The 27,938-nt window shown below is 40.5% G+C and overlaps 1 protein-coding gene, 1 long non-coding RNA gene and 1 pseudogene across 3 annotated transcripts; all 3 read left to right on the forward strand.

Annotated features, from left to right (window-relative positions):
- Positions 1–1,544: 1,544 nt before the first annotated feature.
- LOC132601461 (uncharacterized) lies at positions 1,545–3,206 on the forward strand. The gene has a single exon (XM_060314540.1). It carries the CDS (start codon positions 1,545–1,547, stop codon positions 3,204–3,206), a length of 1,662 nt encoding a protein of 553 aa, XP_060170523.1.
- Positions 3,207–3,209: 3 nt separating this feature from the next.
- Positions 3,210–11,714, forward strand: LOC132601462 (uncharacterized; annotated as a pseudogene).
- A 1,052-nt stretch (positions 11,715–12,766) lies between these two features.
- Positions 12,767–21,073, forward strand: LOC132602233 (uncharacterized). Of its 2 annotated transcripts, XR_009567673.1 has the most exons (3): positions 12,767–12,977; positions 19,404–19,454; positions 20,642–21,073. It is a non-coding gene; the product is annotated as an uncharacterized LOC132602233 (long non-coding RNA). The 2 variants fall into 2 exon arrangements; XR_009567672.1 differs by lacking the exon at positions 19,404–19,454.
- The last annotated feature ends 6,865 nt before the right edge of the window (positions 21,074–27,938 follow it).

The raw sequence follows: 27,938 nt of genomic DNA on the forward strand, positions 1-27,938 counted from the left end.
GCAAAAAGGAACTTGGCTCGCCAAAATGTAGGCTCTGATATGTCCCAGTTAATTCAGGAAAGGGAGATGTTATAGGAGAAATTAGAGTCAGTGACCGTGCGTGAGAAAAAGGCGAGAGAAGAGGCCGCTGCCCGTGAGTTAAGGATAAAAGAATTAGAGTACAAATGTGGGACTGTTCGAGGTAGGGTCCGAGGTATGGCCATCCGCTCTTCACAAGCAGGTTTGGAATATGAAAGATTGGGCTACGAGCAGTTTCATTCGCAAATACCTACCTTTGTCGATCATCTCACCCGTACACTGCAAGGTTTATATAAGGATATGGGTGGCCAGGTGAATCAGAGTCATCATGAGGGGGACAAGGAATAGAAGTGTCGATGCAGGCAACGTGTTCGTCTTTTACCTTTTGCTCTTTCATTTTTCTTTTGAGTCGGCGTTACGTTGTCTTTAGTACTAGTGGAGTCGATTTTATTTCATTTTTCATCCTTTCTTTGAGTCTTTGTAAAAATGATGGAATGAAAGTTGAAAATCAATGGAAAAGATTTTGTTTTCAAAATAACCCAGCTATTTGTACGAACTACGCAAAGATCTGATTCATGTTTTCAACATGATACGTAGGCAACCCCCAACGGGTTCGATCGAAGCTTCTAAAACTTGCAAAAAAAAATGAGGTTGCACCTAGATAAGCCGGGATGAAACATTGGGCCTGCCATGGTAGAATTGATACATGCATATGAATGAGTGATTATGAATTGTTTAACCCTAACATTGGCTGTTTTACAGAGAAGAGTTAAGGTAAAAGTGGTTGGTTTGTGGCCATACTGGCAACGCATCATTATTTCACAAGGTCAAAGGGCAGTATCGGAATGACGGAAGGGACTTCGCTACCGATGATCAACACGGGGGATGAAACGGAACGGGTGGCTCAACAAGAATCTGCCATCGCTGAGGAGAATAGAATTCTCAGGCAACAAATGATTGAGATGTTGCAAGGGTGGTCGAATGGTCAGCAACCTCCTCAGTCAATCCCTGGGTTCCCCGACATCACTTCTGCCGCACAGGCATGCTCACAAGCACCGCTATCTACTGCGGAAGACCCGGTATACCCACCTGGGTATGGTCATTACACCAATTTGCCCAATACGGCGGAAACTTCTGTAGGTCGTCCTCCAAGGGTACCAATCAGGACTGATCATTTCGGGATTGCAACCACTGGGCCTGCCTACACATACCCACTGTCTAATCCCAAGCATGTTGCAAATGTAAGGCCCGTTTACACAATACCGCCACCTGCGGTTATGCAAAGGTCAAACCTTGTGCCACCATCTGACATCCGTCAAGAGCAGCATTTTGCACCCGATTTTGCATTTGGGGCTCCTGATCCTTATCATCAAACTCTACATTTTAGTCCTCTAATCGACTCTGAATGACCTGCTAAGAATGCGGTTACGCATCTTGGCCATGAATATGGAGGTCCTGCTAAGAATGCGGTTACGCATGTTGGCGCTGAGTATGGAGTTGCTACTAAGAATGTAGAGCATGACGAAATGGTTAGGAAGATGAAAAGTCTAGAACAAGCTATGAAGAACTTGCAGGGGTCAGGAAGCTATAAAAGCGTTTCATACAGTGATTTGTGTATGTTCCCGAGTGTTCACTTACCTCCGGGGTTTAAGACACCGAAGTTTGACAAGTACGATGGGCACGGTCATCCCATAGCTCATTTGAGGAGATACTGCAACCAACTGAGAGGAGCTGGGGGTAATCAGGAATTACTCATGGCTTACTTTGGGGAGAGTCTGACTGGTTTAGCTTCAGAATGGTTTATTGATCAGGACATTGTGAAATGGCATACTTGGGATGATATGGAAAATGAGTTCGTGCAACAATTTCAGTACAATATTGATCTGGTTCCTGAAAAAAAGTCTCTAACCAACCTGAAGAAGAAAGTTACCGAAAGTTTTAGGGAGTTTGCGGTTCGTTGGCGTGAACAAGCCGCAAGGGTAAAGCCACCAATGAGAGAAGGAGAGATGGTGGAGACTTTTCTCCAGGCACAAGATGAGACATATTATCAACACATGATCCCGGCCCTAGGAAAACCGTTCATTGAGGCCATTAAAATGGGAGAAATAATAGAAGAAGGAATCAAAACAGGACGCATTGTCGGCTTTGCCGCGTTGAAGGCAACAACCCAAGCCATTCAAAATGGTTCAGGGTGTTTTGGTGGAAAGAAGAAAAAGGAAGATGTAGCTACAGTTGCGCCTGGGATACGACGAAACCCGAGGGGCCCGCCTCGCCAATACACTCAACCCCAACCCCAAAACTACACCCAAGATCCATATAATTACCCACAACACTACTTCCCTCCCCAAAACCCACAATATTCTATTCCGCCCCCTCAGTACCCCATATACAGTGCGCAGCCATATGTCCAGCCCCCTTGTTACCCACAATGGCGCGCACCAACCCCGCAAGTCCGTCCTCCACCTCCGCAGACTTACCAAGGCCCTCCCAGATCCAATTTTCGGCCCAGGCCAGAGTACAAAAGGGCAAATACAGTCAAGGATAACTTTACCCCCATTGGGGAATCATATGCTGATTTGTTTCAAAAGCTGAGGGCATTAAATGTTTTAAGCCCAATTGAAGGAAGGATCCCAAACCCGCCTCCGAAAAATCTTGATTACTCTCAAAGATGTGCTTATTGTTCTGATACCCCGGGACACAATATAGAGAAATGTTGGTATTTGAAGAAAGCAATCCAATATTTGATTGATACACAACAAATTGTGGTGCAAAATGCAGATATACCGAATATCAATCAAAACCCACTACCAAATCATAAAGAAACAAACATGTTGGAGTTGATCTATGGTAGTGATAGGTCCGATGTTCCGTACAAGCCTATCATGAAGATTGAAGCAGGCGTGGAGAAATCAGTAAATGTGGCAGATTCCGCAAAAACAGCACCTTTGGGGTTAAATGAGGTTACAAAGAGACCAATCCAGTCAGACGCGATGAAACCCTTATTGATTGTGAAGGGAGCTCCAGAGAAGGTTGGGGCAAGTCAGGGAAAACCAAAGTTGATCGTGCCAGGGGTGTCGAGCAGGCCTATTTTAACTGTCAAAGGGGCGTTCACCACCCCTATCATTATTAAGCCAGTGACACAACTTCCAATAGTTGATGCTAAGGCGGTTCCCTGGAATTATAATTAGACTATGGTGACTTACCAAGGGAAGGAAATCATTGAAGAGGTAGACGAAGTAGGGGGCCTGACTCGTTCAGGAAGATGCTTCGCTCCAGAAGAGTTAAGGAAAACCAAACAGGCGAGAGAAGGCCAAATACCCGTTAAGAAACCAGTAACAGGGGAAGAAGCTGAAGAGTTCTTGAAAAAGATGAAATTGCCAGACTATTCCATTGTGGAGCAATTAAGGAAAACCCCTGCTCAAATCTCTTTGTTGTCTTTATTAATACACTCAGATGAACACCGCAAAGCTTTGTTGAAGATTTTGAATGAAGCTCATGTCCCTACTGAGATTACAGTTAATCAATTAGAGAAAATTGTTGGGAGGATCTTTGAGGTAAATAGAATCACTTTCTCAGATGATGAACTACCTGTTGAAGGTACTGGACATAACCGAAGCCTTCATATTACTGTCAAATGTGAGCTTTCCTATGTCACGAGAGTTTTGATTGATGGGGGCTCTGGTGCAAACATTTGTCCTCTGTCAACCTTAAAAAAACTAAATGTAAGTACTGGAAGAATTCGACCAAACAATGTGTGTGTTAGAGCTTTTGATGGAGCGAAAACTGACGCCATCGGTGAGATAGATCTTGTGCTTACAATAGGGCCTGCTGATTTTACCATAGATTTTCAAGTATTGAACATCAATGCCTCCTATAATATGTTGTTGGGAAGACCGTGGGTACACATGGCCGGGGCAATCCCATCCACATTGCATCAGATGATCAAGTTTGAATATGACAGGCAGGAAGTGATCGTTCACGGTGAAGGGGATTTGGCCATTTATAAAGACTCCGCTGTTCCCTTTATCGAAGTGGATAATGCTGATGAAACACTGGTGTATCAAGCTTCTGAGATAGTGGTAGCTGAGCAGATCCCTGAAGGGAAACCCATTCTGAGACCGCAGTTGCCTCCAACATCTGTTATGGTGGTAAATGAAATGATAAAATATGGTTTTGAGCCAGGAAAAGGCTTGGGGGCTTCTCTACAAGGTATGGTTTATCCGGTGTGTCCACGTGAGAGTCCAGGTCCATTTGGTCTGGGGTTCAAACCAACGGCTGAAGATAGAAAGAGGGTTAAAAAGCGAAAAAAAGAAGCATGGTCACTTACTAAGCCTGTGCCACCAATCTACAAGTCTTTCGTCAAGAATACCAGCAGTTTTTCCCAGCCAGTACTGGACGTGGATTTTGGGTTGATTGGGTGTTTCCAGAACTTGTTTGTTGAAGCTGATATGGTTGAAATTGGAGGGGGTCCCAGTAACGCGGATGTGCAGTTCATTGGCCCTGATGTCCAACTCAGCAATTGGGAAGTCACTCCTCTCCCAACCAGGAAAGAGTTTTGGTAGTCTGTTTTGTTTTCCTTTCCTTTATCCGAGTTATTCCAGGGTTGTAATTCGGATTTTTATTTTTCGCTTGCTTTAATGTTCAAACCCTTCTATCCTTCCTTTCAATGAAATGCAATTTGTCTTTTCCGTAAATTCTAATGTGTTTGTTTATTTCCTTTTGTACAGTTCTGTTTGTGCTGGTTCTAATGATATGACATGCATGCGGAATTCTCAGCCAGATCTTAAATTCCGACCTAACCATGAAACAATGAACCAAGAAGTTGAATATGATGAAGAAGAAGTATTTCAGGAAATAAGCAGGGATTTGTTACACTTCGAAGATAAAACGAACCCTAATTTGAATGAAACCGAAGCAATCAATCTAGGAGATCAAGATAATGTCAGGGAAACTAAGCTAAGTGTGCATGTTCAACCACATTCCAAGAAAGAATTAATCCAGGCTTTGTTTAAATATAAGGATGTTTTTGCGTGGTCTTATGATGATATGCCGGGTTTAAGTACTAAATTGGTGGTTCACAAATTGCCAACTGACCCCACATTCCCTCCTGTGAAGCAGAAATTAAGGAAACTAAAATCAGACGTGAGTGTGAAGGTTAAAGAAGAAATCGAAAAGCAACTTGAGGCCAAAGTCATTCGAGTCACTCGATACCCTACTTGGTTATCCAATGTTGTCCCCGTTCCGAAGAAGGATGGCAAAATGCGTGTGTGGGTGGATTATCGTGATCTAAACAAAGCAAGCCCGAAGGACGACTTTCCATTGCCCAATATCCATATTTTGTTAGACAACTGTGCTAAGCATGAGATTGCATCTTTTGTAGATTGCTATGCGGGGTACCACCAGATCGTTATGGATAATGATGATGCAGAGAAGACATCCTTCATCACAGAATGGGGTACATATTGTTATCGAGTCATGCCGTTTAGGTTGAAGAATGCTGGGGCAACATCTATGAGAGCGATGACCACCATATTTCACGATATGATGCATACAGAAATTGAAGTATATGTGGATGATGTGATCATTAAATCAAGAAAGCAATCTGACCATGTCAAGGATTTGGTGAAATTTTTCGAAAGGCTTCGCAGGTACAATCTTAAGCTCAATCCAGCGAAATGTATATTTTGAGTCCCGTCAGGGAAAATTCTGGGGTTCGTAGTCAGTCGGCGTGGTATTGAATTGGATCCTGCAAAGATCAAAGCTATTCAGGAGTTACCACCGCCAAAGAACAAAACCGAGGTAATGAGCCTACTTGGGAGGTTGAATTACATTAGTCGATTTATTGCTCAACTCACAACAACTTGCGAGCCCATTTTTAAGTTGTTAAAGAAGAATGCTGCGATTGAATGGACTGACGAATGCCAAGAAGCGTTTGACAAAATCAAGAGGTATCTGTCGAATCCACCCGCATTGGTTCCTCCCGAGCCTGGGAGACCTTTAATATTATACCTATCGGTTCTGGACAATTCCTTTGGTTGCGTATTGGGTCAACATGATGTTACAGGCAAGAAGGAACAGGCAATCTATTATCTCAACAAGAAGTTTACTACTTATGAGGCTAAGTACACTCATCTAGAAAGGACGTGTTGCGCTCTGACTTGGGTCACACAAAAGTTGAAACATTATCTTTCGTCCTACACTACTTATCTTATCTCCCGCTTGGACCCTTTGAAGTATATATTTCAGAAACCCATGCCCACGGGCAGGCTTGCAAAATGGCAGATATTAGTCACGGAGTTTGATATTTCGTATGTGACTCGGACCGCGATGAAAGCCCAAGCCTTGGCAGACCATCTGGCGGAGAACCCAGTGGATGAAGAATATGAGCCATTGAAAACGTACTTTCCTGATGAAGAAGTGTCGTGCCTCGAAGAGGTAATTTCGGATAACGATCTAGGTTGGAAGTTGTTTTTTGATGGGGCTGCTAACAGGAAAGGATTTGGGGTAGGGGCCGTTCTTATCTCGGAATCAGGACAACATTACCCTGTAACAGCCCAACTTCGATTTTATTGTACCAACAACATGGCGGAGTATGAAGCTTGCATTTTGGGTTTAAGGTTAGCTATCGACATGGGGATTCAAGAATTATTGGTATTGGGGGATTCAGACTTACTAGTCCATCAAGTTCAAGGAGAGTGGGAAACCCGTGATTTGAAGCTTATACCATATCACCAGTATTTGCAGGATCTTTGCAGACGGTTCATAACAGTAAAATTTAAACACATTCCTAGGATTCATAATGAGATTGCTGATGCTTTGGCCGCCTTGTCCTCAATGCTCCAGCACCCAGACAAGGCTCACATTGACCCTTTACATATACAAACTCACAATCAACATGCTTATTGCAATACAGTCGAAGAGGAACTTGACGGTGAGCCTTGGTTCCATGATATTAAAGAATATATCGAGTCGACGAAATATCCAGCACATGCCACCAGTGACCAGAAGAGAGCTATTCGACGATTGGCAAGCGGATTTTTCTTAAGTGGAGGAATTTTGTATAAAAAGACTCCAGATTTAGGACTTTTGAGGTGTGTAGATGCTAAAGAGGCTGCAACTATCATGACTGAGATACATTCAGGAGTTTGTGGACCACACATGAACGGGTATGTTTTGGCAAAGAAAATTCTTCGAGCAGGCTATTATTGGCTCACCATGGAGCGAGATTCCATCCGTTTCGTTCGTAAGTGTCATCAGTGCCAGGTACATGGCGACTTGATACATTCTCCTCCTTCAGAATTACACACAATGTCTGCTCCATGGCCTTTTGCAGCTTGGGGGATGGATGTGATTGGGCCAATTGAGCCGAAAGCATCCAATGGGCATAGGTTCATTTTGGTGGCCATCGATTACTTTACAAAGTGGGTGGAAGCAGTAACTCTCAAGTCGGTGACTAAAACACCCGTGGTGGATTTCGTTCATTCCAACATCATTTGCAGGTTCGGGATCCCGAGGACAATGACTACAGATAATGCGGCGAATCTCAACAGTCATCTGATGCGTGAGGTATGTCAGCGGTTTAGGATTACACATCGGAATTCAACTCCATATCGTCCGAAGGCAAATGGGGCTGTGGAAGATGCTAATAAGAATATTAAAAAGATACTCTGCAAAATGGTGCAAGGTTCGAGACAATGGCATGAAAAGTTGCCTTTTAGTCTATCGGGTTATCGCACAACTGTTCGCACTTCAGTAGGTGCAACTCCTTATTTGTTGGTATACGGGACCGAAGCGGTTATACCTGCAGAAGTTGAAATCCCGTCCCTTCGAATCATTGAAGAAGCTGGAATTGATGATGATGAGTGGGTCAAAACCAGTTTAGAGCAATTGAGTCTGATTGACGAAAAGAGATTAACATCGGTATGTCATGGTCAACTGTATCAAAGGAGGATAGCACGAGCACACAACAAAAAGGTGCGTCCCAGACATTTCGAAGTGGGTCAATTAGTGTTAAAGCAGATTCTTCCACATCAGGCCGAGGCCAAAGGCAAGTTCGCCCCAAATTGGCAGGGGCCATTCGTGGTGAAGAAGGTTTTGCCCAATGGTGCTTTGTATTTGACAGACATAGAAGGCACAATGTCTGAAACTGCCATCAATGCAGATGCAGTGAAAAGATATTATGTATGATTTTCATCTCCCTATCTTTGGATTACTTGTTGGGTGCTTGATATTTTTAAGGGTTGATATGACGAAGGCATTCTATTCTGCTACCTATACATAGCAACAACAACAAAATCAAAAAAAAAAAAAAAAAAAAAGGAAAAAAAAAGAGAAGAAAAAAAATTGTCCTGAACTACGTTCGACCTGATTCTTGTCTCGACAGGATACGTAGGCAGCCTTATTATGGGGCTCGGTCCAACCAAAGAAAATCCAAAATTTCCCGTTTCGAAGAAACTGGGACAGAAGTTATTGTTTTCTTTTGAGTCGATTCCAAACGTTGTAAGTCTCATCCCTTGTTACTTTTGTATTGTCTTTGAGCCTCCATGTCATCCTTTATTTCCAACCCTATCCAAAAGCCACGTTACAACCAAATAAAAGACCTTCAGATCAATCATTAAGAATGTCAAAGCTGAGCAAGCTATGAGTATAAGGCATTTGTATCATTGGCATCACTTGTGGCATCAGCATGAGGGAGATGGAAGAAAAAATGAAAATGAGAGAGTCTTATTGGTGAAAACCCTCACGGGCACCGTAAGGCGATTGTGAGTTGAGAGAATTGAAAACGAGAGAGTCTTATTGGTGAAAACCCTCATGGGCACCATAAGGCGATGGTGAGATGAAAAAAATAAAATGAGAGTCTTACTGGTGAAAACCCTCACGAGCACCATAAGGCGATGGTGAGTTGAGAGAATTGAAAATGAGTGAGACTTGTTGGTCCACTAGTTGTATGAAGGCCTTGATTTTGACGCAGTTGTTGGGCGTAGACATTCGGTTTCGAAGTCAAAGGGTTAATAAGATTTTATAAACATTTAGGATGGATAAAATCAGGCTGACTAAACCAAAATGCATGTCATATCATTGGAGCTGGCTACAACATTCAGATAAGTTTTCCCTGTTCTTTTCTTTCTCGGAGGGGACATCTTTTTGTTAACCTCTTTTCATCTTTATCTTTTATTTTTCTTTCACCATTTGGATTTCATGCTTTTTCTTTGAGTTATTCTGTTGCGAGATAAGTAAGAAAGGATCACAAAACTTGCTACCCGTTTTCCCAATTGAGAAGCAAAACATCTTGGCTAGCACATGAAGGTAACATAATTCAGTCGGCGTAAGGTACTCAGCTAGCTGTCGACCGTTAATAGGTTCTAAATTCAGTGAAATACAAGGTTCAATAAAGTTCGAGTTAACGGACATTATGAAACAAGAGATGTATGGTCTGGTGTTGAAGTTACTTCTGAGACATTTTTGCAACCATGTTTGAGTCAGTAATACCGTGGGTCAACAGGATGTGATAACTGTCTAAAAGCTGAGCCAAACAGGACGAGTGCAAAAAGCAATTGCTTTCACAGCCAAGCCACAAACCAACCACAAAGTTTTGAAACTCACAAAATTTTTCTTTGTTTGAAACAGGGACATAAAATTTTATTCGCTACCTACAGGTACATTCTGAAAAATGCAAGGCGCAAGTATTGCGAGGACAAAAATCAGGACCCTCCTGGAAAATGGGATTAAATTAGCAGGACCATCCTGGAAAATGGGATCTAGTTATCAGGACCCTCCTGGATAATGGGATTTAGTTATCAGGACCCTCCTGGAGAATAGATCTAGTTTATCAGGACCCTCCTGGAAAATGGGATTTAGTTTATCAGGACCCTCCTGGATAATGGGATTTAGTTAGCAGGGCCCTCCTGGAAAATGGGATTTAGTTTATCAGGACCCTCCTGGAAAATGGGATTTAATTTATCAGGACCCTCCTGGAAAATGGGATTTAGTCATCAGGACCCTCCTGGATAATGGGATTTAGTTAGACCCTCCTGGAAAATGGGACTTAGTTTATCAGGACCCTCCTGGAAAATGGGATCTAGTTTATCAGGACCCTCCTGGAAAATGGGATTTAGTTTATCAGGACCCTCCTAGAAAATAGGATTTAGTTAGCAGGGCCCTCCTGGAAAATGGGATTTAGTTTATCATGACCCTCCTGGAAAATGCGATTTAGTTTATCAGGACCCTCCTGGAAAATGGGATTTAGTCATCAGGACCCTCCTGGATATTGGGATTTAGTTATCAGGACCCTCCTGGAAACGGGACTTAGTTTATCAGGACCCTCCTGGAAAATGGGATTTAGTTTATCAGGACCCTCCTGGATAATGGGATTTAGTTATCAGGACCCTCCTGGAAAATGGGATTTAGTTAGTAGGGCCCTCCTAGAAAATAGGATTTAGTTTATCAGGACCCTCCTGGAAAATGGGATTTATTTATCAGGACCCTCCTGGATAATGGGATTTAGCTTATCAGGACCCTCCTGAAAAATGGGATTTAGTTTATCAGGACCCTCCTGGAAAATGGGATTTAGTTTATCAGGATCCTCCTGGATAATGGGATTTAGTTCATCAGGACCCACCTGGAAAATGGGATTTAGTTAGCAGGGCCCTCCTAGAAAATAGGATTTAGTTTATCTGGACCCTCCTGGAAAATGGGATCTAGTTTATCAAGACCCTCCTGGAAAATGGGATTTAGTTTATCAGGACCCTCCTGGATAATGAGATTTAGTTAGCAGGGCCCTCCTGGAAAATGGGATTTAGTTTATCAGGACCCTCCTGGAAAATGGGATTTAGTTTATCAGGACCCTCCTGGAAAATGGGATTTAGTCATCAGGACCCTCTTGGAAAATGGGATTTAGTCATCAGGACCCTCCTGGAAAATGGGATTTAATTAGCAGGACCCTCCTGGAAAATGGGATTTAGTTAGCAGGACCCTCCTGTAAAATGAGATTTTGTTATCAGGACTCTCCTGGAAAATGGGATTTAGTTTATCAGGACCCTCTTGGATAATGGGATTTAGTTTATCAGGACCCTCCTGGAAAATGGGACTTAGTTTATAAGGACCCTCCTGGATAATGGGATTTAGTTTATCAGGACCCTCCTGGAAAATGGGATTTAGTTTATCAGGACCCTCCTGGAAAATGGGATTTAGTTTATCAGGACCCTCCTGGAAAATGGGATTTAGTTTATCAGGACCCTCCTGGAAAATGGGATTTAGTCATCAGGACCCTCCTGGAAAATGGGATTTAGTTATCAGGACCCTCCTGGATAATGAGATTTAGTTATCAGGACCCTCCTGGAAAATGGGATCTAGTTATTAGGACCCTCTTGGATAATGGGACTTAGTTATCAGGACCCTCCTGGAAAATGGGATTTAGTTTATCAGGACCCTCTTGGAAAATGGGGTGTAGCTAGGGGACGCACTTCCTAGTTAGTACATTTGGTTTTACTTCCATAATTAAATTATTTTTATAGTTTATAATTTTGCTAACACTCACCAAAATTTCCTGGTACGTACTGGGACAGAAAATTTTCTTTGTGTTCGTTGTTTTTGGTAATTTGCAGGACCCACCTGAAGATTGGAAGAAAGGTGCAGGATCTGCCCAGACATCAGGAACCCACCTGGAAAATAAGGATAATTTTCAATTACAAGCCTAGGAGCCCACCTTAAAAATAGGGTGTACTTTCAGTTGGTTTCAAGTTTAGTTGGAAGTAATAGAAGCCCCGTCTGGAGAATAGGGACGGCTTTAGTTTTTAAGTTCAGAAACAAGCATGAAGATCAAAGTCAAGATTCAAGAGAAGCTGCATAGATAGAGTCTTGTACTTGTATTTTCTTTTTAGCTTTTATTTTTTTTTCATTTTTGATGTAATAACAGGAGCCGCGGACCGGAACCTCGACAGGACCTCAATCGACTCCCCCTAACTCAGTATGTTCATCACCCATCTTACCTCTTGAACTACACGAGACCTGATTCCCTTATAACCCGGGATATGTAGAATGCCCAAGACCAGGGCTCGGTCACATTTTGTTCCATTCCTTTCTCTTCCTTCAAATAAAGGTCGGGTCCAAATTTGTCTCGTTGTCTACGTCTTTGTCTGAGAACGCTTCGCGTCCCCAACCAAAGAGGGACATGCTGTAGACACGTAATTTTTTACCCTCCCGGGATGTTTTCTTATTGATACTTATTGATTAATTTTCCTTTTAGTTTAATCTTGGAATTTAACTATTATGTCATTTTTAGTAGCTTTGTTTAAAAAAGGGGGATAAAAAAATATTCGCTATTTTCAAGGCATAAGTTTTGCATTTAAAAGAAGGAAAAATTGCAAAAAATAGGTCTTTTAATCTAGTTGTTCTAAGTGAGTTCTATCTTTTGGATATTTCGTTATTCTATTTATTTAATTTTTCCTTAGTTTTGGTTTAAAAATAGTTGATTAATATATTTATTTTGGTATTTTATATATCCTTTTAATGGAAAATAAAATAAAAATGGAACCAATGATGGTCCGTCACTTGGCAAAATTTCACATTATCCACACAAAAAAAAGCATAATTCATTTTTGGAAGGGAATATTCCCTTCAACCTTCAAGATATTTTTATTCATGTGGGTATTTTGGGAAAAGAAAAAATAAACAACACACTCAAAACCCTAGCCTACACACCATATAAATATCTCATTATAGACCCTAGAAAGAAATCAGCAGCCGCAATTCCAAAAGACCTGATTTCACCTAAATCATCAGCCGCCATTTCCACTCTACACCATACAAAAACCAGTGATTAACTGTAACATTTTCCACCATTTTCAATCATATCGTCTTCATCTCTATTTGAGTTTGTCCTTGGTTGTGGTCGAGGTCCTTCAATTAAACAAGTTTCAAAGCTAGATTTGCTTGTATTTTGTCTTGCTCGACAGTTGAAGGTATTTTAATGAATTACAAGAAAATTTCTATTTTAAAGCTCCAATCTTTTACTTAAATCTCTCCTATTCTATCACTATCTGTTATTATTTCATTTGATCGTTTGTTTACCTTCAAATACGTGTGGGTCAAATTGTTGCTTTTCTCTTCCTTCTGCGTTAGCAGTTTAGTTTATCTTTTCCTATGATACAACATCATGTGAAGAACACTATAATGGACCCATTAATTGATTGATGAATTAGGATGTCATTTTATTGTAGTATATAAATTGGTCTTTATTCTTATCATGCTATTAATAAATCTCGCTTGTTTGCTCTTAAAACATGAAATTATTTGATTAAAATTGATTCTTTTACTTTGGGGAAACCAATATGTTACTGTGAAGGCTAACAAACAGGAAGAATGGAGTCTAAAATTGGGTTTGTTAATGCATCATCAATATCTTATTTCCAGTTATATTGCGTCGTTCTCAGGAATTTATTTTAGACGCATCACTTAGTATTTTATATATATATATAGAGCTAATATGTTATTGTTTGGTTTGGTTATTTTTAGTGGTTTGGGCGTTAACAAAATTTATTTTCCTTTAATTGGTTATGTCGTCTCACAGATTCCAACTTGAAAAGGGGTATTACTTTAATCACTTGGTTAGTTACTGTTTTAAGAGTATGTTTATTTTAAATGCTTGTAAGGATATTGCTAGATTCTTTGGATTTGCATTTGCAGTGATAACAATTAATTTTTTTTAGGCATTAATACGTGAATATAGAAATAATTGGCATTTAGTTATGGGTCATATGACTCGTCCGATGAATCAAATTTTGACTACTTTAGGACCTAATCAATGTATCAAAGGCCTGATTAATTAACTAAATGTGAGCTGAACGAGATGGAGGTGCGAATTATATCAAACCCCGTTGTCTAGTATAAAAGAAAAGAGTGGTAAAATCCATTGTTAAAAGAGTGAAATAAATAAATAGATAATAAAAAAATATAACCAAATAATAATAATATTAAGTCTCGAATTTCAGAGACAAATAATTGCATTTAACGCTAGATGAGCTTTAGGCGCGTTTAAGATGTTTGTTTCGACTAAGAATGTGGCTACGCATCTTATTCCGAGACACCCTAATAACTCAAGGATGCGGTTACGTACCTTGGCCGAACTCTTTTTAATAATTAATTTTGCTTCGAGTAAGAATGCAGCTATGCATCTTATTTTGAGACGCTTAAAAGATCCGGAATGCGGTTACGCATCCGGGTTAAGACAAAAAAAAAAGTAAAAAGTTCAATAAATAAAAGTACGAGCAAATCAAGGCTCAGATACATAATATGTCCAAAGATTAGTTTAAGCTAAGTATAAATCGATAAAGCGACCGTGCTAGAACCACGGGACTCGGGGAATGCCTAACACCTTCTCCCCGGTCAACAGAATTCCTTACCCGGTCTTCTGTTTTCGCGGACCATAATAAAAGAGTCATTTCCTTTTGATTAGGGATTCATTAGGTGACTTGGAACACCAAAACTCAATTCCAAGTGGCGACTCTGTAAATAAAATAATCCCTTTTCAAAACCGTCACTTCAAATGGAAAAACCCTTTAATACTAATAAAACCTGCGCGTTTATAGCGCGGGGGCGCAAAAAGGGGTGTGACACAAGTCAAATCATGCTCGAGGAGCTCGTCAATAAGACGATGCCCACCCAACGCCTGATCATCATCATCAGAATGGTCCAATAATTGACCAACAACCTCAGCGTCCAAAGCACGGGTCGAGATATCTTCCGATGAGGTCTCTCGAATAACGACCCTCGATCTTTTCCTAGCTTGGGAAGGAGCTCGAGATGATTCGGAGGATTTTCTTTTCCTCCTTTCAACTAGGTCTCCCTAATCGGGAGCTTCGACATCCTGCTCGTCAGTTGAGGCCTCGATAGTTTCCTGGCCCCGAATTCTGGTGGCCTTTGACAAACCTGTGAAGCAAAAATAAGAACAGTCATTACCTGACTAACGTGGCATATTGCGCAGAGTAGAAAGGACGACGCTCTAAGGGAAAAAATTACCGTGGGTCCCAGCCTCCCAATGGGACCGGGACAAACACTTCCAGGTACGTTCGGCATAAGTAAGTTGGGAACATATTTTCCCAATCCACTGGTCGAGGTTAGGAACCGCACCAAAGGTTCTGATAAGTGTTGTATACACACGAACAAATAAAAGGTTCAGTATAGGTGCAGGCACGTGGTCGAATCGTATCAACATAAAGTTACTTATGGTTTGGGTTCCATTTCTCGGGAAACAGCAATTTGTCAGCAGGAATCAGATCCGCTATCCTGATTCGGACAAACCTGCCCTGCCAGCCTCGGTCTCTATCTTTGTCCAGACTATAGAAGGGCGCTTTTCCAGCTCGTTTTGAGAGTTTTATCATTCCCCCTCTAAAGACACGGGGGCTATATAGCTGAAGTAGGTGGTGCACCGTGAACGGAATGTTCACGTTTGTAGTAAAATAACAGAGGAGCACAACGATCCTCCAAAATGACGGGTGAATTCGGCCGAGGGTAATCTCGTACCGTTTGCAAAAATTGACCACCACAGGGTCGAGTGTGTTGAACGTGAAATGGTAGGTATAAACACTTAAATACCCTTCCATGTAGGTCGTTATGGCTTCATCCTGGTCAGGGATAACGACCTCCTTGCCTTTCCACCCACAATCTTCTTTGACTTGCTTGAGTTTATTCGGGGGTATCGTGCACAAATAGGCTGACATTTTGACACCTCGATCCCCCTGTTAAGAAGGTTTCTCGACTTTGAAGTCTCGAGTGGTCGAATAGTCTTGAGGAAAGAAGTTAGTCAGCAGTGGCTCTGGTTTAGGAGCCGAAGAGGTCTCACCGGCTTTAGCCTTTGAAGATTTGCTCATCATTTTGAAATTATGAAGATAAGGAGGTTTTGAATGAAGGTTTGAAGATTGAACAGGAAACTAAGAAGAAGATATGAAGGTTTGAAGATATGAAGATCAACGTATCCAAGGCACACGAAGGTAAAATTCCCTTTGGTAAAAGTCGAAAAGTGAAAAAAGAAGGGGAAAACTTGCTTTTTTAGAGTAGGACCGAGACACTCTACCTTCCGCAACCGTCTTCAGAGCCAACAGGGCTTCGACACGTGTCGATGTCAGATGTATGTGACGGATGTGACCTTGATCCTATCAAATCATGGGAAGCGTACGCGAGAAGGAACCGGGGCATCCACTCAACCAACAGATTGTGCTTAAACGGGTCGACCTTCCGAAGAGACCTAGATCGGGACCTCATGCGAACACCTCTATGATCGATTAAAGCTTCCGAATAGGTCGCAAAGGATATGATTTCGAACCAATCGTGGTCGAGTTTAATAACAAGATGCTCGACTACGGTGGCCGGTAGCAAAACATATCGGGTTTTTACGGATTATAGAGTAAGTGGTTGCTGATCGAATATAACAAGGGCATATACAAAGGTTTGGGTACTAACAATACACATGGAATGCTCAATGAAGTCCAATAACAACCAAATTGCGAAATCCCATTAAAGCTTTTTTCCATTTCACAAAATTCCGACTATGTCGGATACATCAGTACATCAAAAAAAGCAGAAGAAACCCTACTCTATGACCAGTAATTGGAAAACAAAAGTAAGGCAGCCACACCCTTACTCAACCTAACAAGTCGGAGGATGAGATCTCCGAGTCTATCCACGGGATGCGGCAAGGATGGGTGATACCGATTAGATGTCCCCGTGACTTGCACCATAAGCGGATGACCCGGGGATATCCAATCCCCGTAAATCTTCCTCATCGAGCACAATCACTGGTGGAGTTTTGCCCGAAGGCATTTCTCGACGGGTCCCCATAATATGGTGAGTTTAAACTCAAGATCTAACCCCCGAATGCACAACGGGAAAACTTCTAGCCTCCCTGTATCTAGGTGGCCTCGATGGAGCAGGTGTTCTTCTACCTCGGACTACGTCCTCAGCTACCGACTTTCCCTTGGAAGCCTTCCTCGTCCGAAGTCCTGGAAACCAAAGGTATTGAGTTAGGATATAATACAGGGAAATGGGGGTCGAAACGATCAGATTAAAAAGTTACCATGCTTTTTTCCTTTCCACCCTTCAGGTGCCATTCTTCTCCAAGAACGGCCTAAGCTATGAGAAGCCCAGAGAAGGGCAATCACCCATTCAAAAATAACAGTTTCAAGCATGGGCTCAACCGGATCCGGTGAAGGGTTCCACACTTCGGGAAAATCGACAGACGATGGACGGTGAAGCCATCCTCGATCATAATCGTATTCGGGGTCAATTAGGCTTCGGCTTCCCCTGGGAAGCATCTGAACAATTCCCTTTCGGATCACCCGAGGTATATATAAATGAAAAAAATGATCGAGGGTAAAAGCGACTCCGGCCGCATTGGCCAACTTCTCAATGCAGAACACGAGCCTCCAAATTTGCAGGGTGATCTCCCCAATACATATTCGATATCGACGACAAAAGTCCTCGATTATTCTAAGAACAGGGAGGGTGAACCCTATGGCAAAGGGATAAGTGTATGATAATGAGTAACCGCCAACATGATGATTTATTCTCACACCATCCCCAACGGGGAGGATGTCGACGCTGCGCCTAGATGGCAATCTTCCCTGACCGTAGTAATGGCGCTATCACCGATACAAGATTCAAAATTCTCCACCGGGTCAAGATGACGAAGAACTTTACATTCGTTCGTATAAATAAAACCCGACGGAACAATACCAGCAGCGATAGATTCTAACTCCCTATCAGAGCCAGCGGCTTCAGTTGATGGCATGAACGAATACTGGTCTTTACCCTGAGTCAATAACGGTACGTAAGACATGATCGCGGAAGGTCCTCCTTAACGATAAGTACTCACACCCTGGAACAAAAAGATTGAAGATCCGAAGAGTATTATGGGCTCAGTATAGGAATATCAGCAGGTTTTGAGGAGGAGCAAAGTAAGATTTGAAGAAGTGCAGATGCATGGAAAAGAAAGAAGACATGGACTTTATATAGAAAGAGGTTCAAGCGATCTTGTAGCGTATCAAGGATTCTGGTACAAGGTGTTATGTCCCGTATTTTGCGTATTCGGATAATTCAAGACAATTGTAAGAAGTTAAAGACAAGGCTATATTCCGGTTTTGACTTAATGCACAAGTTGCTTGTAAGTATTATTAGTATGAAAAATTAAGAAACGCTAGGGGCAAAAAGGGAATTTCACAAGATGGTTCATGGTAGGTAATATTGAAGAAGGCTAAGGGCAAATTCGGAATTTGGAAAATAATTTTTCATGAATTGCAAGACCAAAAAAAAAATGGGCTTGGAAATAAAAGGGGCCAAGTGTGGCCGTCCAAAGGGATATGGGCCAAGGCCCATATGGAGACTTAAAATAAGTATTAAAGGATGACCCATTTATCATTTTCATCTTCATCTTTAGAAAAATCAAGAAACTTGAAGAAGACCCAAAATAGAAGGTCATTCGGCCATGCTTGGTTGAACAAGAACCTTGGAAAAAAATTGTTCAAAAATTAATTCTTACTAATTGGAAGGTCCCTAGCAAAGTGAAGTAGTCATTGGAGCAAGTAGAGCATCCATTCTTGCAAGCTACAAATTCTAGTCAAGTGAGAAGTTAAAGGAAAAAGGTAAGAATTAATCTTCTTTTATATGTTATGGATGGTTGTGTATGTTGTAGTATGTAGAAATGGATGAAATTCATGAAAATATGGATATATGTGTTGTGGCCGTGTGATTATTGTATGGCATGGAAGAGAATGAATCAATTTTCTTAAGTATTTTGGTTGTTGTTGTAATGGAACCTATGACGGAAATGAAAGTTTGATGATTCTAGTTGAAGTTGTAAGTGTTGGAAAGTTGTTTAAAAGCTAATGTGATGTCAAAAACCATTTCTTGGATATATGGAAAGATAATGTTGTTAGTGTGTGAATTGTTGGTGTAGTTCATGAAATTGAAAGGAAGAAATGTGTTATTATTGTTCTTGTTGAATTTGGAAGGTTTCGGATGGAATGGCACATTGGTTGGATTATTGTGAATATTGTGCGGATTGTTTGAAGCGTTCTTGAATATTGTTTGAATGGCTTCAGATTAGTACTTGAATGTGTGAGCAAATATGAATTGAATATAAGTGAAACGCCGTTGGAGTTTGTAGAAAGAAGTTGCTAATGTTAGTATGCGTTTTGAATCGATTGTGGATATTGTTAGAATAATTGTTGGTATTATTCTCGGATTTGTTGTTGTATTTTTGGCCGAGTTGAATTCTCGGGGTTGTTGTATTTACAGGGGAAATGCTGTCGAAATTTCTGTAAATAAAGTGTTGGTTTAGAATTGGACTCTTAAGTGTTATGGCTAATGTTTGGTATGTATGAATATTTTTGTAGATCTTGCGAAGCCAGAGACTTAAGTTCGGATTAGCGTAGAAAGCGGGCAAGGTATGTAAGGCTTACCTTTCTTTATTTTGGCATGATCCTTATGAAACGAGAAAATGACGTATATGTATGATTTCAAAGAAACTCCCATTCTTAGAGCCACTAGGATGGCTAACGTTCTTGATTTCCATAAGCTGTTACATATGGTTTTGATGCGTATCGATGATGTCTAAAGTTCTGTTGATATGTTTCCGAATGGCATTCGAAAGATAATTGATATGACTAAAGTTTTGATCTTCAAATGCTAGCACGTTCGATTATTCCATTGGATCTTTGATATATTTTGATACGTACATATGGTTCCAAAAGTTCTATCTGATTTGATCCATAACGATATTCGAAAGGTACCTAATATGATTGTTGCTTTGATTTTCCAAAAATGGCTTCTGAAATGTTCGTAGAAGGTTTTGTACTTCAAACGCTCATAACTTTCTTATACTAAGTCGGATTGACCCAAAACTTGTTTCTGAGCCTTCAGGTGTCGGTAAGTATACTTGTCTATCGAGTCTTGATTTATATGCATGTAGTTTCTCACTACTCTGCTCGTGCACGCCTCAATATGTCTATTCACCGAGTCCCGGGCCGGGTATGTTATCGTGCGCACTCCACTGCATTGTTCGCCGAGTCCCTCATTAGAGGGCCGGGTACGGTATATGTATATGATGACATGATGAGATGATGATATGTTACGGTGGCCAGGAGGGCATATGATGATCTGATTCACCGAGTCCCTCACTAGAGGGCCGGGTACGGTATGTATATATGTATATGCATGATGATATGATGGCATACTGATATGATGATATGATTTCACTCACCGAGTCCCTCACTAGAGGGCCGGGTACGGTATATATATATATAGATGATATATGATGTTGACATGCATGACTCTATTTACCGAGTCCCTCACTAGAGGGACGGGTACGGTATATGTATACATGTATTCATGATGACATTATGACATGATTTTATTCACCGAGTCCCACAATGGGCCGGTTACCATATGTGATATTGGTATGTTTGATTCTGTCTCGTACTGCCCAGGTACAGCGGTTCCTTGACTATCATACTTGACTCCCGGAATCTCTATTTCAGTTACGATCTTTCCAGTTGTATTTCATGCCTTACATACTCAGTACATATTCCGTACTGACCCCCTCTTCTTCGGGGGCTGCGTTTCATGCCTGCAGGTACAAACGCGCACGTGAGTGGTCCGTCAGCTTAGGCCATCCATTCTGCTGTGTTGAAGTGCTCCCTCGTTCCGGAGCCCATACTTTTGGTACAGATCTTTCTGTTGTACATATTTATGTATATATGACTATTTAGGGGTACGGCGGGGCCCTGTCCCGTCATATGATTCTGTTGTCATTGTTAGAGGCCTGTAGACATGTTTGTGGGTCATGGGTCGTTGTGGTTCAGATATATCTGTGTGGCTTGCGTCTAAGCGGTTCCATTTGCTATGACAGCCTTAACGGCTTGTATGCATGTATACGTATATATATGTTTTGGACGATACAGCCTTGGTGGCTTCTGTATGATATGTATGTTACATGTGACCGCGTAAGACGACATCTGTTCTCAGTATCTGTATAAATTAATATATGTTGGATATGGATAAGTCATTGATATGTCGATTTGGTAAGTAAGTGTGTATGGGTGTCCAGCTCGGGCACTAGTCACGGCCCACGGGGTTGGGTCGTGACACAAGGAGGATTTCCCAAAAAGATTTGGCGGCTGGGTAATAATGACCTAACATCGGGCAGAGTGAGATTTGACTTAAAGGTCCTGTCCTAGGTAATTGGAGGCGGCTGTTCAGCTTATTGGGTCCATTCCCCGCCGTCAGTAATTGTACCTCGGGAAATGGGGGGACTATCTGTATACGGGAAAACCCGAGGATACATGCACGCTCGGTTTCCCGTTGTTATGCTTATGCTCAGTCAAGATACGACCGTCTCACCGGGAACGAGGCTTCGTGTTTGAGCGGGGATGAGGCGATAAAGATTGACCATAAAAGACCGACGATGGACGGTGAAGCCATCCTCGATCATAATCGTATTCGGGGTCGATTAGGCTTCGGCTTCCCCTGGGAAGCATCTGAACAATTCCCTTTCGGATCACCCGAGGTATATATAAATGAAAAAAATGATCGAGGGTAAAAGCGACTCCGGCCGCATTGGCCAACTTCTCAATGCAGAACACGAGCCTCCAAATTTGCAGGGTGATCTCCCCAATACATATTCGATATCGACGACAAAAGTCCTCGATTATTCTATGAACAGGGAGGGTGAACCCTATGGCAAAGGGATAAGTGTATGATAATGAGTAACCGCCAACATGATGATTTATTCTCACACCATCCCCAACGGGGAGGATGTCGACGCTGCGCCTAGATGGCAATCTTCCCTGACCGTAGTAATGGCGCTATCACCGATACATGATTCAAAATTCTCCACCGGGTCAAGATGACGAAGAACTTTACATTCGTTCGTATAAATAAAACCCGACGGAACAATACCAGCAGGGATAGATTCTAACTCCCTATCAGAGCCAGCGGCTTCAGTTGATGGCATGAACGAATACTGGTCTTTACCCTGAGTCAATAACGGTACGTAAGACATGATCGCGGAAGGTCCTCCTTAACGATAAGTACTCACACCCTGGAACAAAAAGATTGAAGATCCGAAGAGTATTATGGGCTCAGTATAGGAATATCAGCAGGTTTTGAGGAGGAGCAAAGTAAGATTTGAAGAAGTGCAGATGCATGGAAAAGAAAGAAGACATGGACTTTATATAGAAAGAGGTTCAAGCGATCTTGTAGCGTATCAAGGATTCTGGTACAAGGTGTTATGTCCCGTATTTTGCGTATTCGGATAATTCAAGACAATTGTAAGAAGTTAAAAACAAGGCTATATTCCGGTTTTGACTTAATGCACAAGTTTCTTGTAAGTATTATTAGTATGAAAAATTAAGAAACGCTAGGGGCAAAAAGGGAATTTCACAAGATGGTTCATGGTAGGTAATATTGAAGAAGGCTAAGGGCAAATTCGGAATTTGGAAAATAATTTTTCATGAATTGCAAGACCAAAAAAAAAATGGGCTTGGAAATAAAAGGGGCCAAGTGTGGCCGTCCAAAGGGATATGGGCCAAGGCCCATATGGAGACTTAAAATAAGTATTAAAGGATGACCCATTTATCATTTTCATCTTCATCTTTAGAAAAATCAAGAAACTTGAAGAAGACCCAAAATAGAAGGTCATTCGGCCATGCTTGGTTGAACAAGAACCTTGGAAAAAAAATTGTTCAAAAATTATTTCTTACTAATTGGAAGGTCCCTAGCAAAGTGAAGTAGTCATTGGAGCAAGTAGAGCATCCATTCTTGCAAGCTACAAATTCTAGTCAAGTGAGAAGTTAAAGGGAAAAGGTAAGAATTAATCTTCTTTTATATGTTATGGATGGTTGTGTATGTTGTAGTATGTAGAAATGGATGAAATTCATGAAAATATGGATATATGTGTTGTGGCCGTGTGATTATTGTATGGCATGGAAGAGAATGAATCAATTTTCTTAAGTATTTTGGTTGTTGTTGTAATGGAACCTATGACGGAAATGAAAGTTTGATGATTCTAGTTGAAGTTGTAAGTGTTGGAAAGTTGTTTAAAAGCTAATGTGATGTCAAAAACCATTTCTTGGATATATGGAAAGATAATGTTGTTAGTGTGTGAATTGTTGGTGTAGTTCATGAAATTGAAAGGAAGAAATGTGTTATTATTGTTCTTGTTGAATTTGGAAGGTTTCGGATGGAATGGCACATTGGTTGGATTATTGTGAATATTGTGCGGATTGTTTGAAGCGTTCTTGAATATTGTTTGAATGGCTTCAGATTAGTACTTGAATGTGTGAGCAAATATGAATTGAATATAAGTGAAACGCCGTTGGAGTTTGTAGAAAGAAGTTGCTAATGTTAGTATGCGTTTTGAATCGATTGTGGATATTGTTAGAATAATTGTTGGTATTATTCTCGGATTTGTTGTTGTATTTTTGGCCGAGTTGAATTCTCGGGGTTGTTGTATTTACAGGGGAAATGCTGTCGAAATTTCTGTAAATAAAGTGTTGGTTTAGAATTGGACTCTTAAGTGTTATGGCTAATGTTTGGTATGTATGAATATTGTTGTAGATCTTGCGAAGCCAGAGACTTAAGTTCGGATTAGCGTAGAAAGCGGGCAAGGTATGTAAGGCTTACCTTTCTTTATTTTGGCATGATCCTTATGAAACGAGAAAATGACGTATATGTATGATTTCAAAGAAACTCCCATTCTTAGAGCCACTAGGATGGCTAACGTTCTTGATTTCCATAAGCTGTTACATATGGTTTTGATGCGTATCGATGATGTCTAAAGTTCTGTTGATATGTTTCCGAATGGCATTCGAAAGATAATTGATATGACTAAAGTTTTGATCTTCAAATGCTAGCACGTTCGATTATTCCATTGGATCTTTGATATATTTTGATACGTACATATGGTTCCAAAAGTTCTATCTGATTTGATCCATAACGATATTCGAAAGGTACCTAATATGATTGTTGCTTTGATTTTCCAAAAATGGCTTCTGAAATGTTCGTAGAAGGTTTTGTACTTCAAACGCTCATAACTTTCTTATACTAAGTCGGATTGACCCAAAACTTGTTTCTGAGCCTTCAGGTGTCGGTAAGTATACTTGTCTATCGAGTCTTGATTTATATGCATGTAGTTTCTCACTACTCTGCTCGTGCACGCCTCAATATGTCTATTCACCGAGTCCCGGGCCGGGTATGTTATCGTGCGCACTCCACTGCATTGTTCGCCGAGTCCCTCATTAGAGGGCCGGGTACGGTATATGTATATGATGACATGATGAGATGATGATATGTTACGGTGGCCAGGAGGGCATATGATGATCTGATTCACCGAGTCCCTCACTAGAGGGCCGGGTACGGTATGTATATATGTATATGCATGATGATATGATGGCATACTGATATGATGATATGATTTCACTCACCGAGTCCCTCACTAGAGGGCCGGGTACGGTATATATATATATAGATGATATATGATGTTGACATGCATGACTCTATTTACCGAGTCCCTCACTAGAGGGACGGGTACGGTATATGTATACATGTATTCATGATGACATAATGACATGAGTTTATTCACCGAGTCCCACAATGGGCCGGTTACCATATGTGATATTGGTATGTTTGATTCTGTCTCGTACTGCCCAGGTACAGCGGTTCCTTGACTATCATACTTGACTCCCGGAATCTCTATTTCAGTTACGATCTTTCCAGTTGTATTTCATGCCTTACATACTCAGTACATATTCCGTACTGACCCCCTCTTCTTCGGGGGCTGCGTTTCATGCTTGCAGGTACAAACGCGCACGTGAGTGGTCCGTCAGCTTAGGCCATCCATTCTGCTGTGTTGAAGTGCTCCCTCGTTCCGGAGCCCATACTTTTGGTACAGATCTTTCTGTTGTACATATTTATGTATATATGACTATTTAGGGGTACGGCGGGGCCCTGTCCCGTCATATGATTCTGTTGTCATTGTTAGAGGCCTGTAGACATGTTTGTGGGTCATGGGTCGTTGTGGTTCAGATATATCTGTGTGGCTTGCGTCTAAGCGGTTCCATTTGCTATGACAGCCTTAACGGCTTGTATGCATGTATACGTATATATATGTTTTGGACGATACAGCCTTGGTGGCTTCTGTATGATATGTATGTTACATGTGACCGCGTAAGACGACATCTGTTCTCAGTATCTGTATAAATTAATATATGTTGGATATGGATAAGTCATTGATATGTCGATTTGGTAAGTAAGTGTGTATGGGTGTCCAGCTCGGGCACTAGTCACGGCCCACGGGGTTGGGTCGTGACACAAGGAGGATTTCCCAAAAAGATTTGGCGGCTGGGTAATAATGACCTAACATCGGGCAGAGTGAGATTTGACTTAAAGGTCCTGTCCTAGGTAATTGGAGGCGGCTGTTCAGCTTATTGGGTCCATTCCCCGCCGTCAGTAATTGTACCTCGGGAAATGGGGGGACTATCTGTATACGGGAAAACCCGAGGATACATGCACGCTCGGTTTCCCGTTGTTATGCTTATGCTCAGTCAAGATACGACCGTCTCACCGGGAACGAGACTTCGTGTTTGAGCGGGGATGAGGCGATAAAGATTGACCATAGAAGACCGAAATATCCGTCCTCAACCGGATAATTCGGCGTCAATCTCGGCAAAACGGCTGTCACCAAATTTATTTTCTTTATTTAGAATTGTACTAGGGTTGAAACTCCTTTACTATATAAAGAGGAGGTTATCATTCATGAAAGGGGTTGGCGATAGCAAGGAGAGAAACAGTTTACATCAACAATCATAAGAATCTTTTTAAAACCATTCTCATCTGTTCTTAAGTTTATTTTTATTATACTTCGTGTAAGTTCCTAACAGAAGGTATCGACCTCGGTTTCTATACCCGAGGCCAGACGTGCTTAACAGTTGGTCAGATCTGCTTCTCTGTTCATTTATTGGCTTATCTTGCTATTTAATCTTGAATTGAATTTAACCACATATCTTTGGCGTCACGCATAAATTTAATTGTTCTCTGTTTTAAGGTTAAACAGTAATGCTTATGTCATTTAACTAAAAGAAATAGATAGTTTGCTTCTCTTTCAGAAAATCCTCTCTTTGTGTCTAATATCTTGTCTAACATCATCACTTGAGGAAAAACAAATATTTTGTCTAATATTATATCTCACTTACTTTACTATATTTCTTCTCTTACAATTGCTTTCATCACCTAGAATAACTAATAAGATGAAATAACACATATTTCGAGACAAACAACTTCAGGTTCAATAAAAAATAAAAATAAAAGAAGATTATGACATCTTAAGAATTAAGCTTTGACGAAAAATTGGAGCTTCAAAGGAAACAGTGGAATGTAAACTACAAGTTCATTGATATAACCAAACAAACGATGATGACCGTGCCCGTTAATCAAGTTGTGAGTGCAGCGAGTTGAGAGAGACGAACGGGAATGAAACTTGGAAATCGTTGGATACAATACACTTCAGCTATATTTTAATAATTTTTAAACTTAAACCCTTAACTTCTTAAAATTATATAAAGGACCCCCAGCACATTTAATAGACCTACTGACAATTTCAAGTACCGAAAATAAAGAAAAAAAGATGAGGTCTAGTCCCTTAAATTGAGACTTAAAAGAGTCTTCCAACCAATTTTCTTAACTTTTCCGCACTTTAAACATGCATGTTATTTTATTTTTATTTAATTATAATATTTTATTATATAAAAACTTCTTATTTTTATACGTACTCTTCCGTTTCAAATTATCTTAAATTGACTTAGATGAAATTTCATTTATGTAGAATTTCTATTATATAAGATGTTTAATCTTTTTTTCTAGAAAAATAGGGATAGCATTATTATATTTAAAAGATTCAAAAGATAAAAGTATTTTGTCAAATACGTAAAATTTCTAGTCATCTTTTTTAGTAATTCTAGAGTTTCAAAAAGTGTTCGTTCTATTTTTAAAATTAAAGGTGTGCATACAGATTTTCAACAAAAAATTTATCCTCTTTTTCCAATCCATAGAAAAATAAATACATAAAAACTTTTTATTATGATTCTAATATATACTTTAATACTTATGTTTTAATATACTTACTTAGTTATGAATATATCTTATAGTGGGTGTGAGTGTTATGATTTTCATAATAAAGGGGTATAGGTGTTTGATTTTAATATACTGGAGGTGCATCCGGAAATGAATCATATTACAAGATATTGAATGTAACTAGCCCTAATTCTAACAAAAAAGTGGTCATATCTCAATAACATCAAACATATGTGCTAAACTCTAATTAACAGTTTAAAAACTAGCCACGGTACCTAATTTTTCACGTTAAAACGAAACCTTAACCAAGATATATTTATGAATTACTCCATCTGTTTCAATTTATGTGGCATGCTTTCTTTTTTAGTCTGTCCAAAAAAAGGGTCACATTTTTATATTTAGAAAAAATTTAACTTTATGAGATGATTTACACCCACACAAAATCTCATTCTTGTTTTGGACTATAAATTTCAACAGTTTTCCTTTTTTTTTTTTTTTTTAACTTCATGCTGAGTCAAATGATGCCATATGAATTGAGACGGATGAAATATTAGTTAACCCTTGGAACCCCTTTCCTGTTGAAATTGCGGCTTCCGATTATAAAAATATTGCACGAGGTCACATAAGTACTTTTGCTTGGGGAGATTTAGTCCAATCAATACCCTTTACCAAAAGTATAACATAACCTAATATATACCTTATTTTTAGGGGGAAAGAGATTCTTTTGATATTTTAATAGTAAAAAGATATGCAATATTGTTGTCAATAATAAAAAATCAACAGGAAATAAAAAAGGCCCCACT

This window comes from Lycium barbarum, chromosome 7 (genome assembly GCF_019175385.1).
Source record: "Lycium barbarum isolate Lr01 chromosome 7, ASM1917538v2, whole genome shotgun sequence".
Taxonomy (NCBI): Eukaryota; Viridiplantae; Streptophyta; class Magnoliopsida; order Solanales; family Solanaceae; genus Lycium; species Lycium barbarum.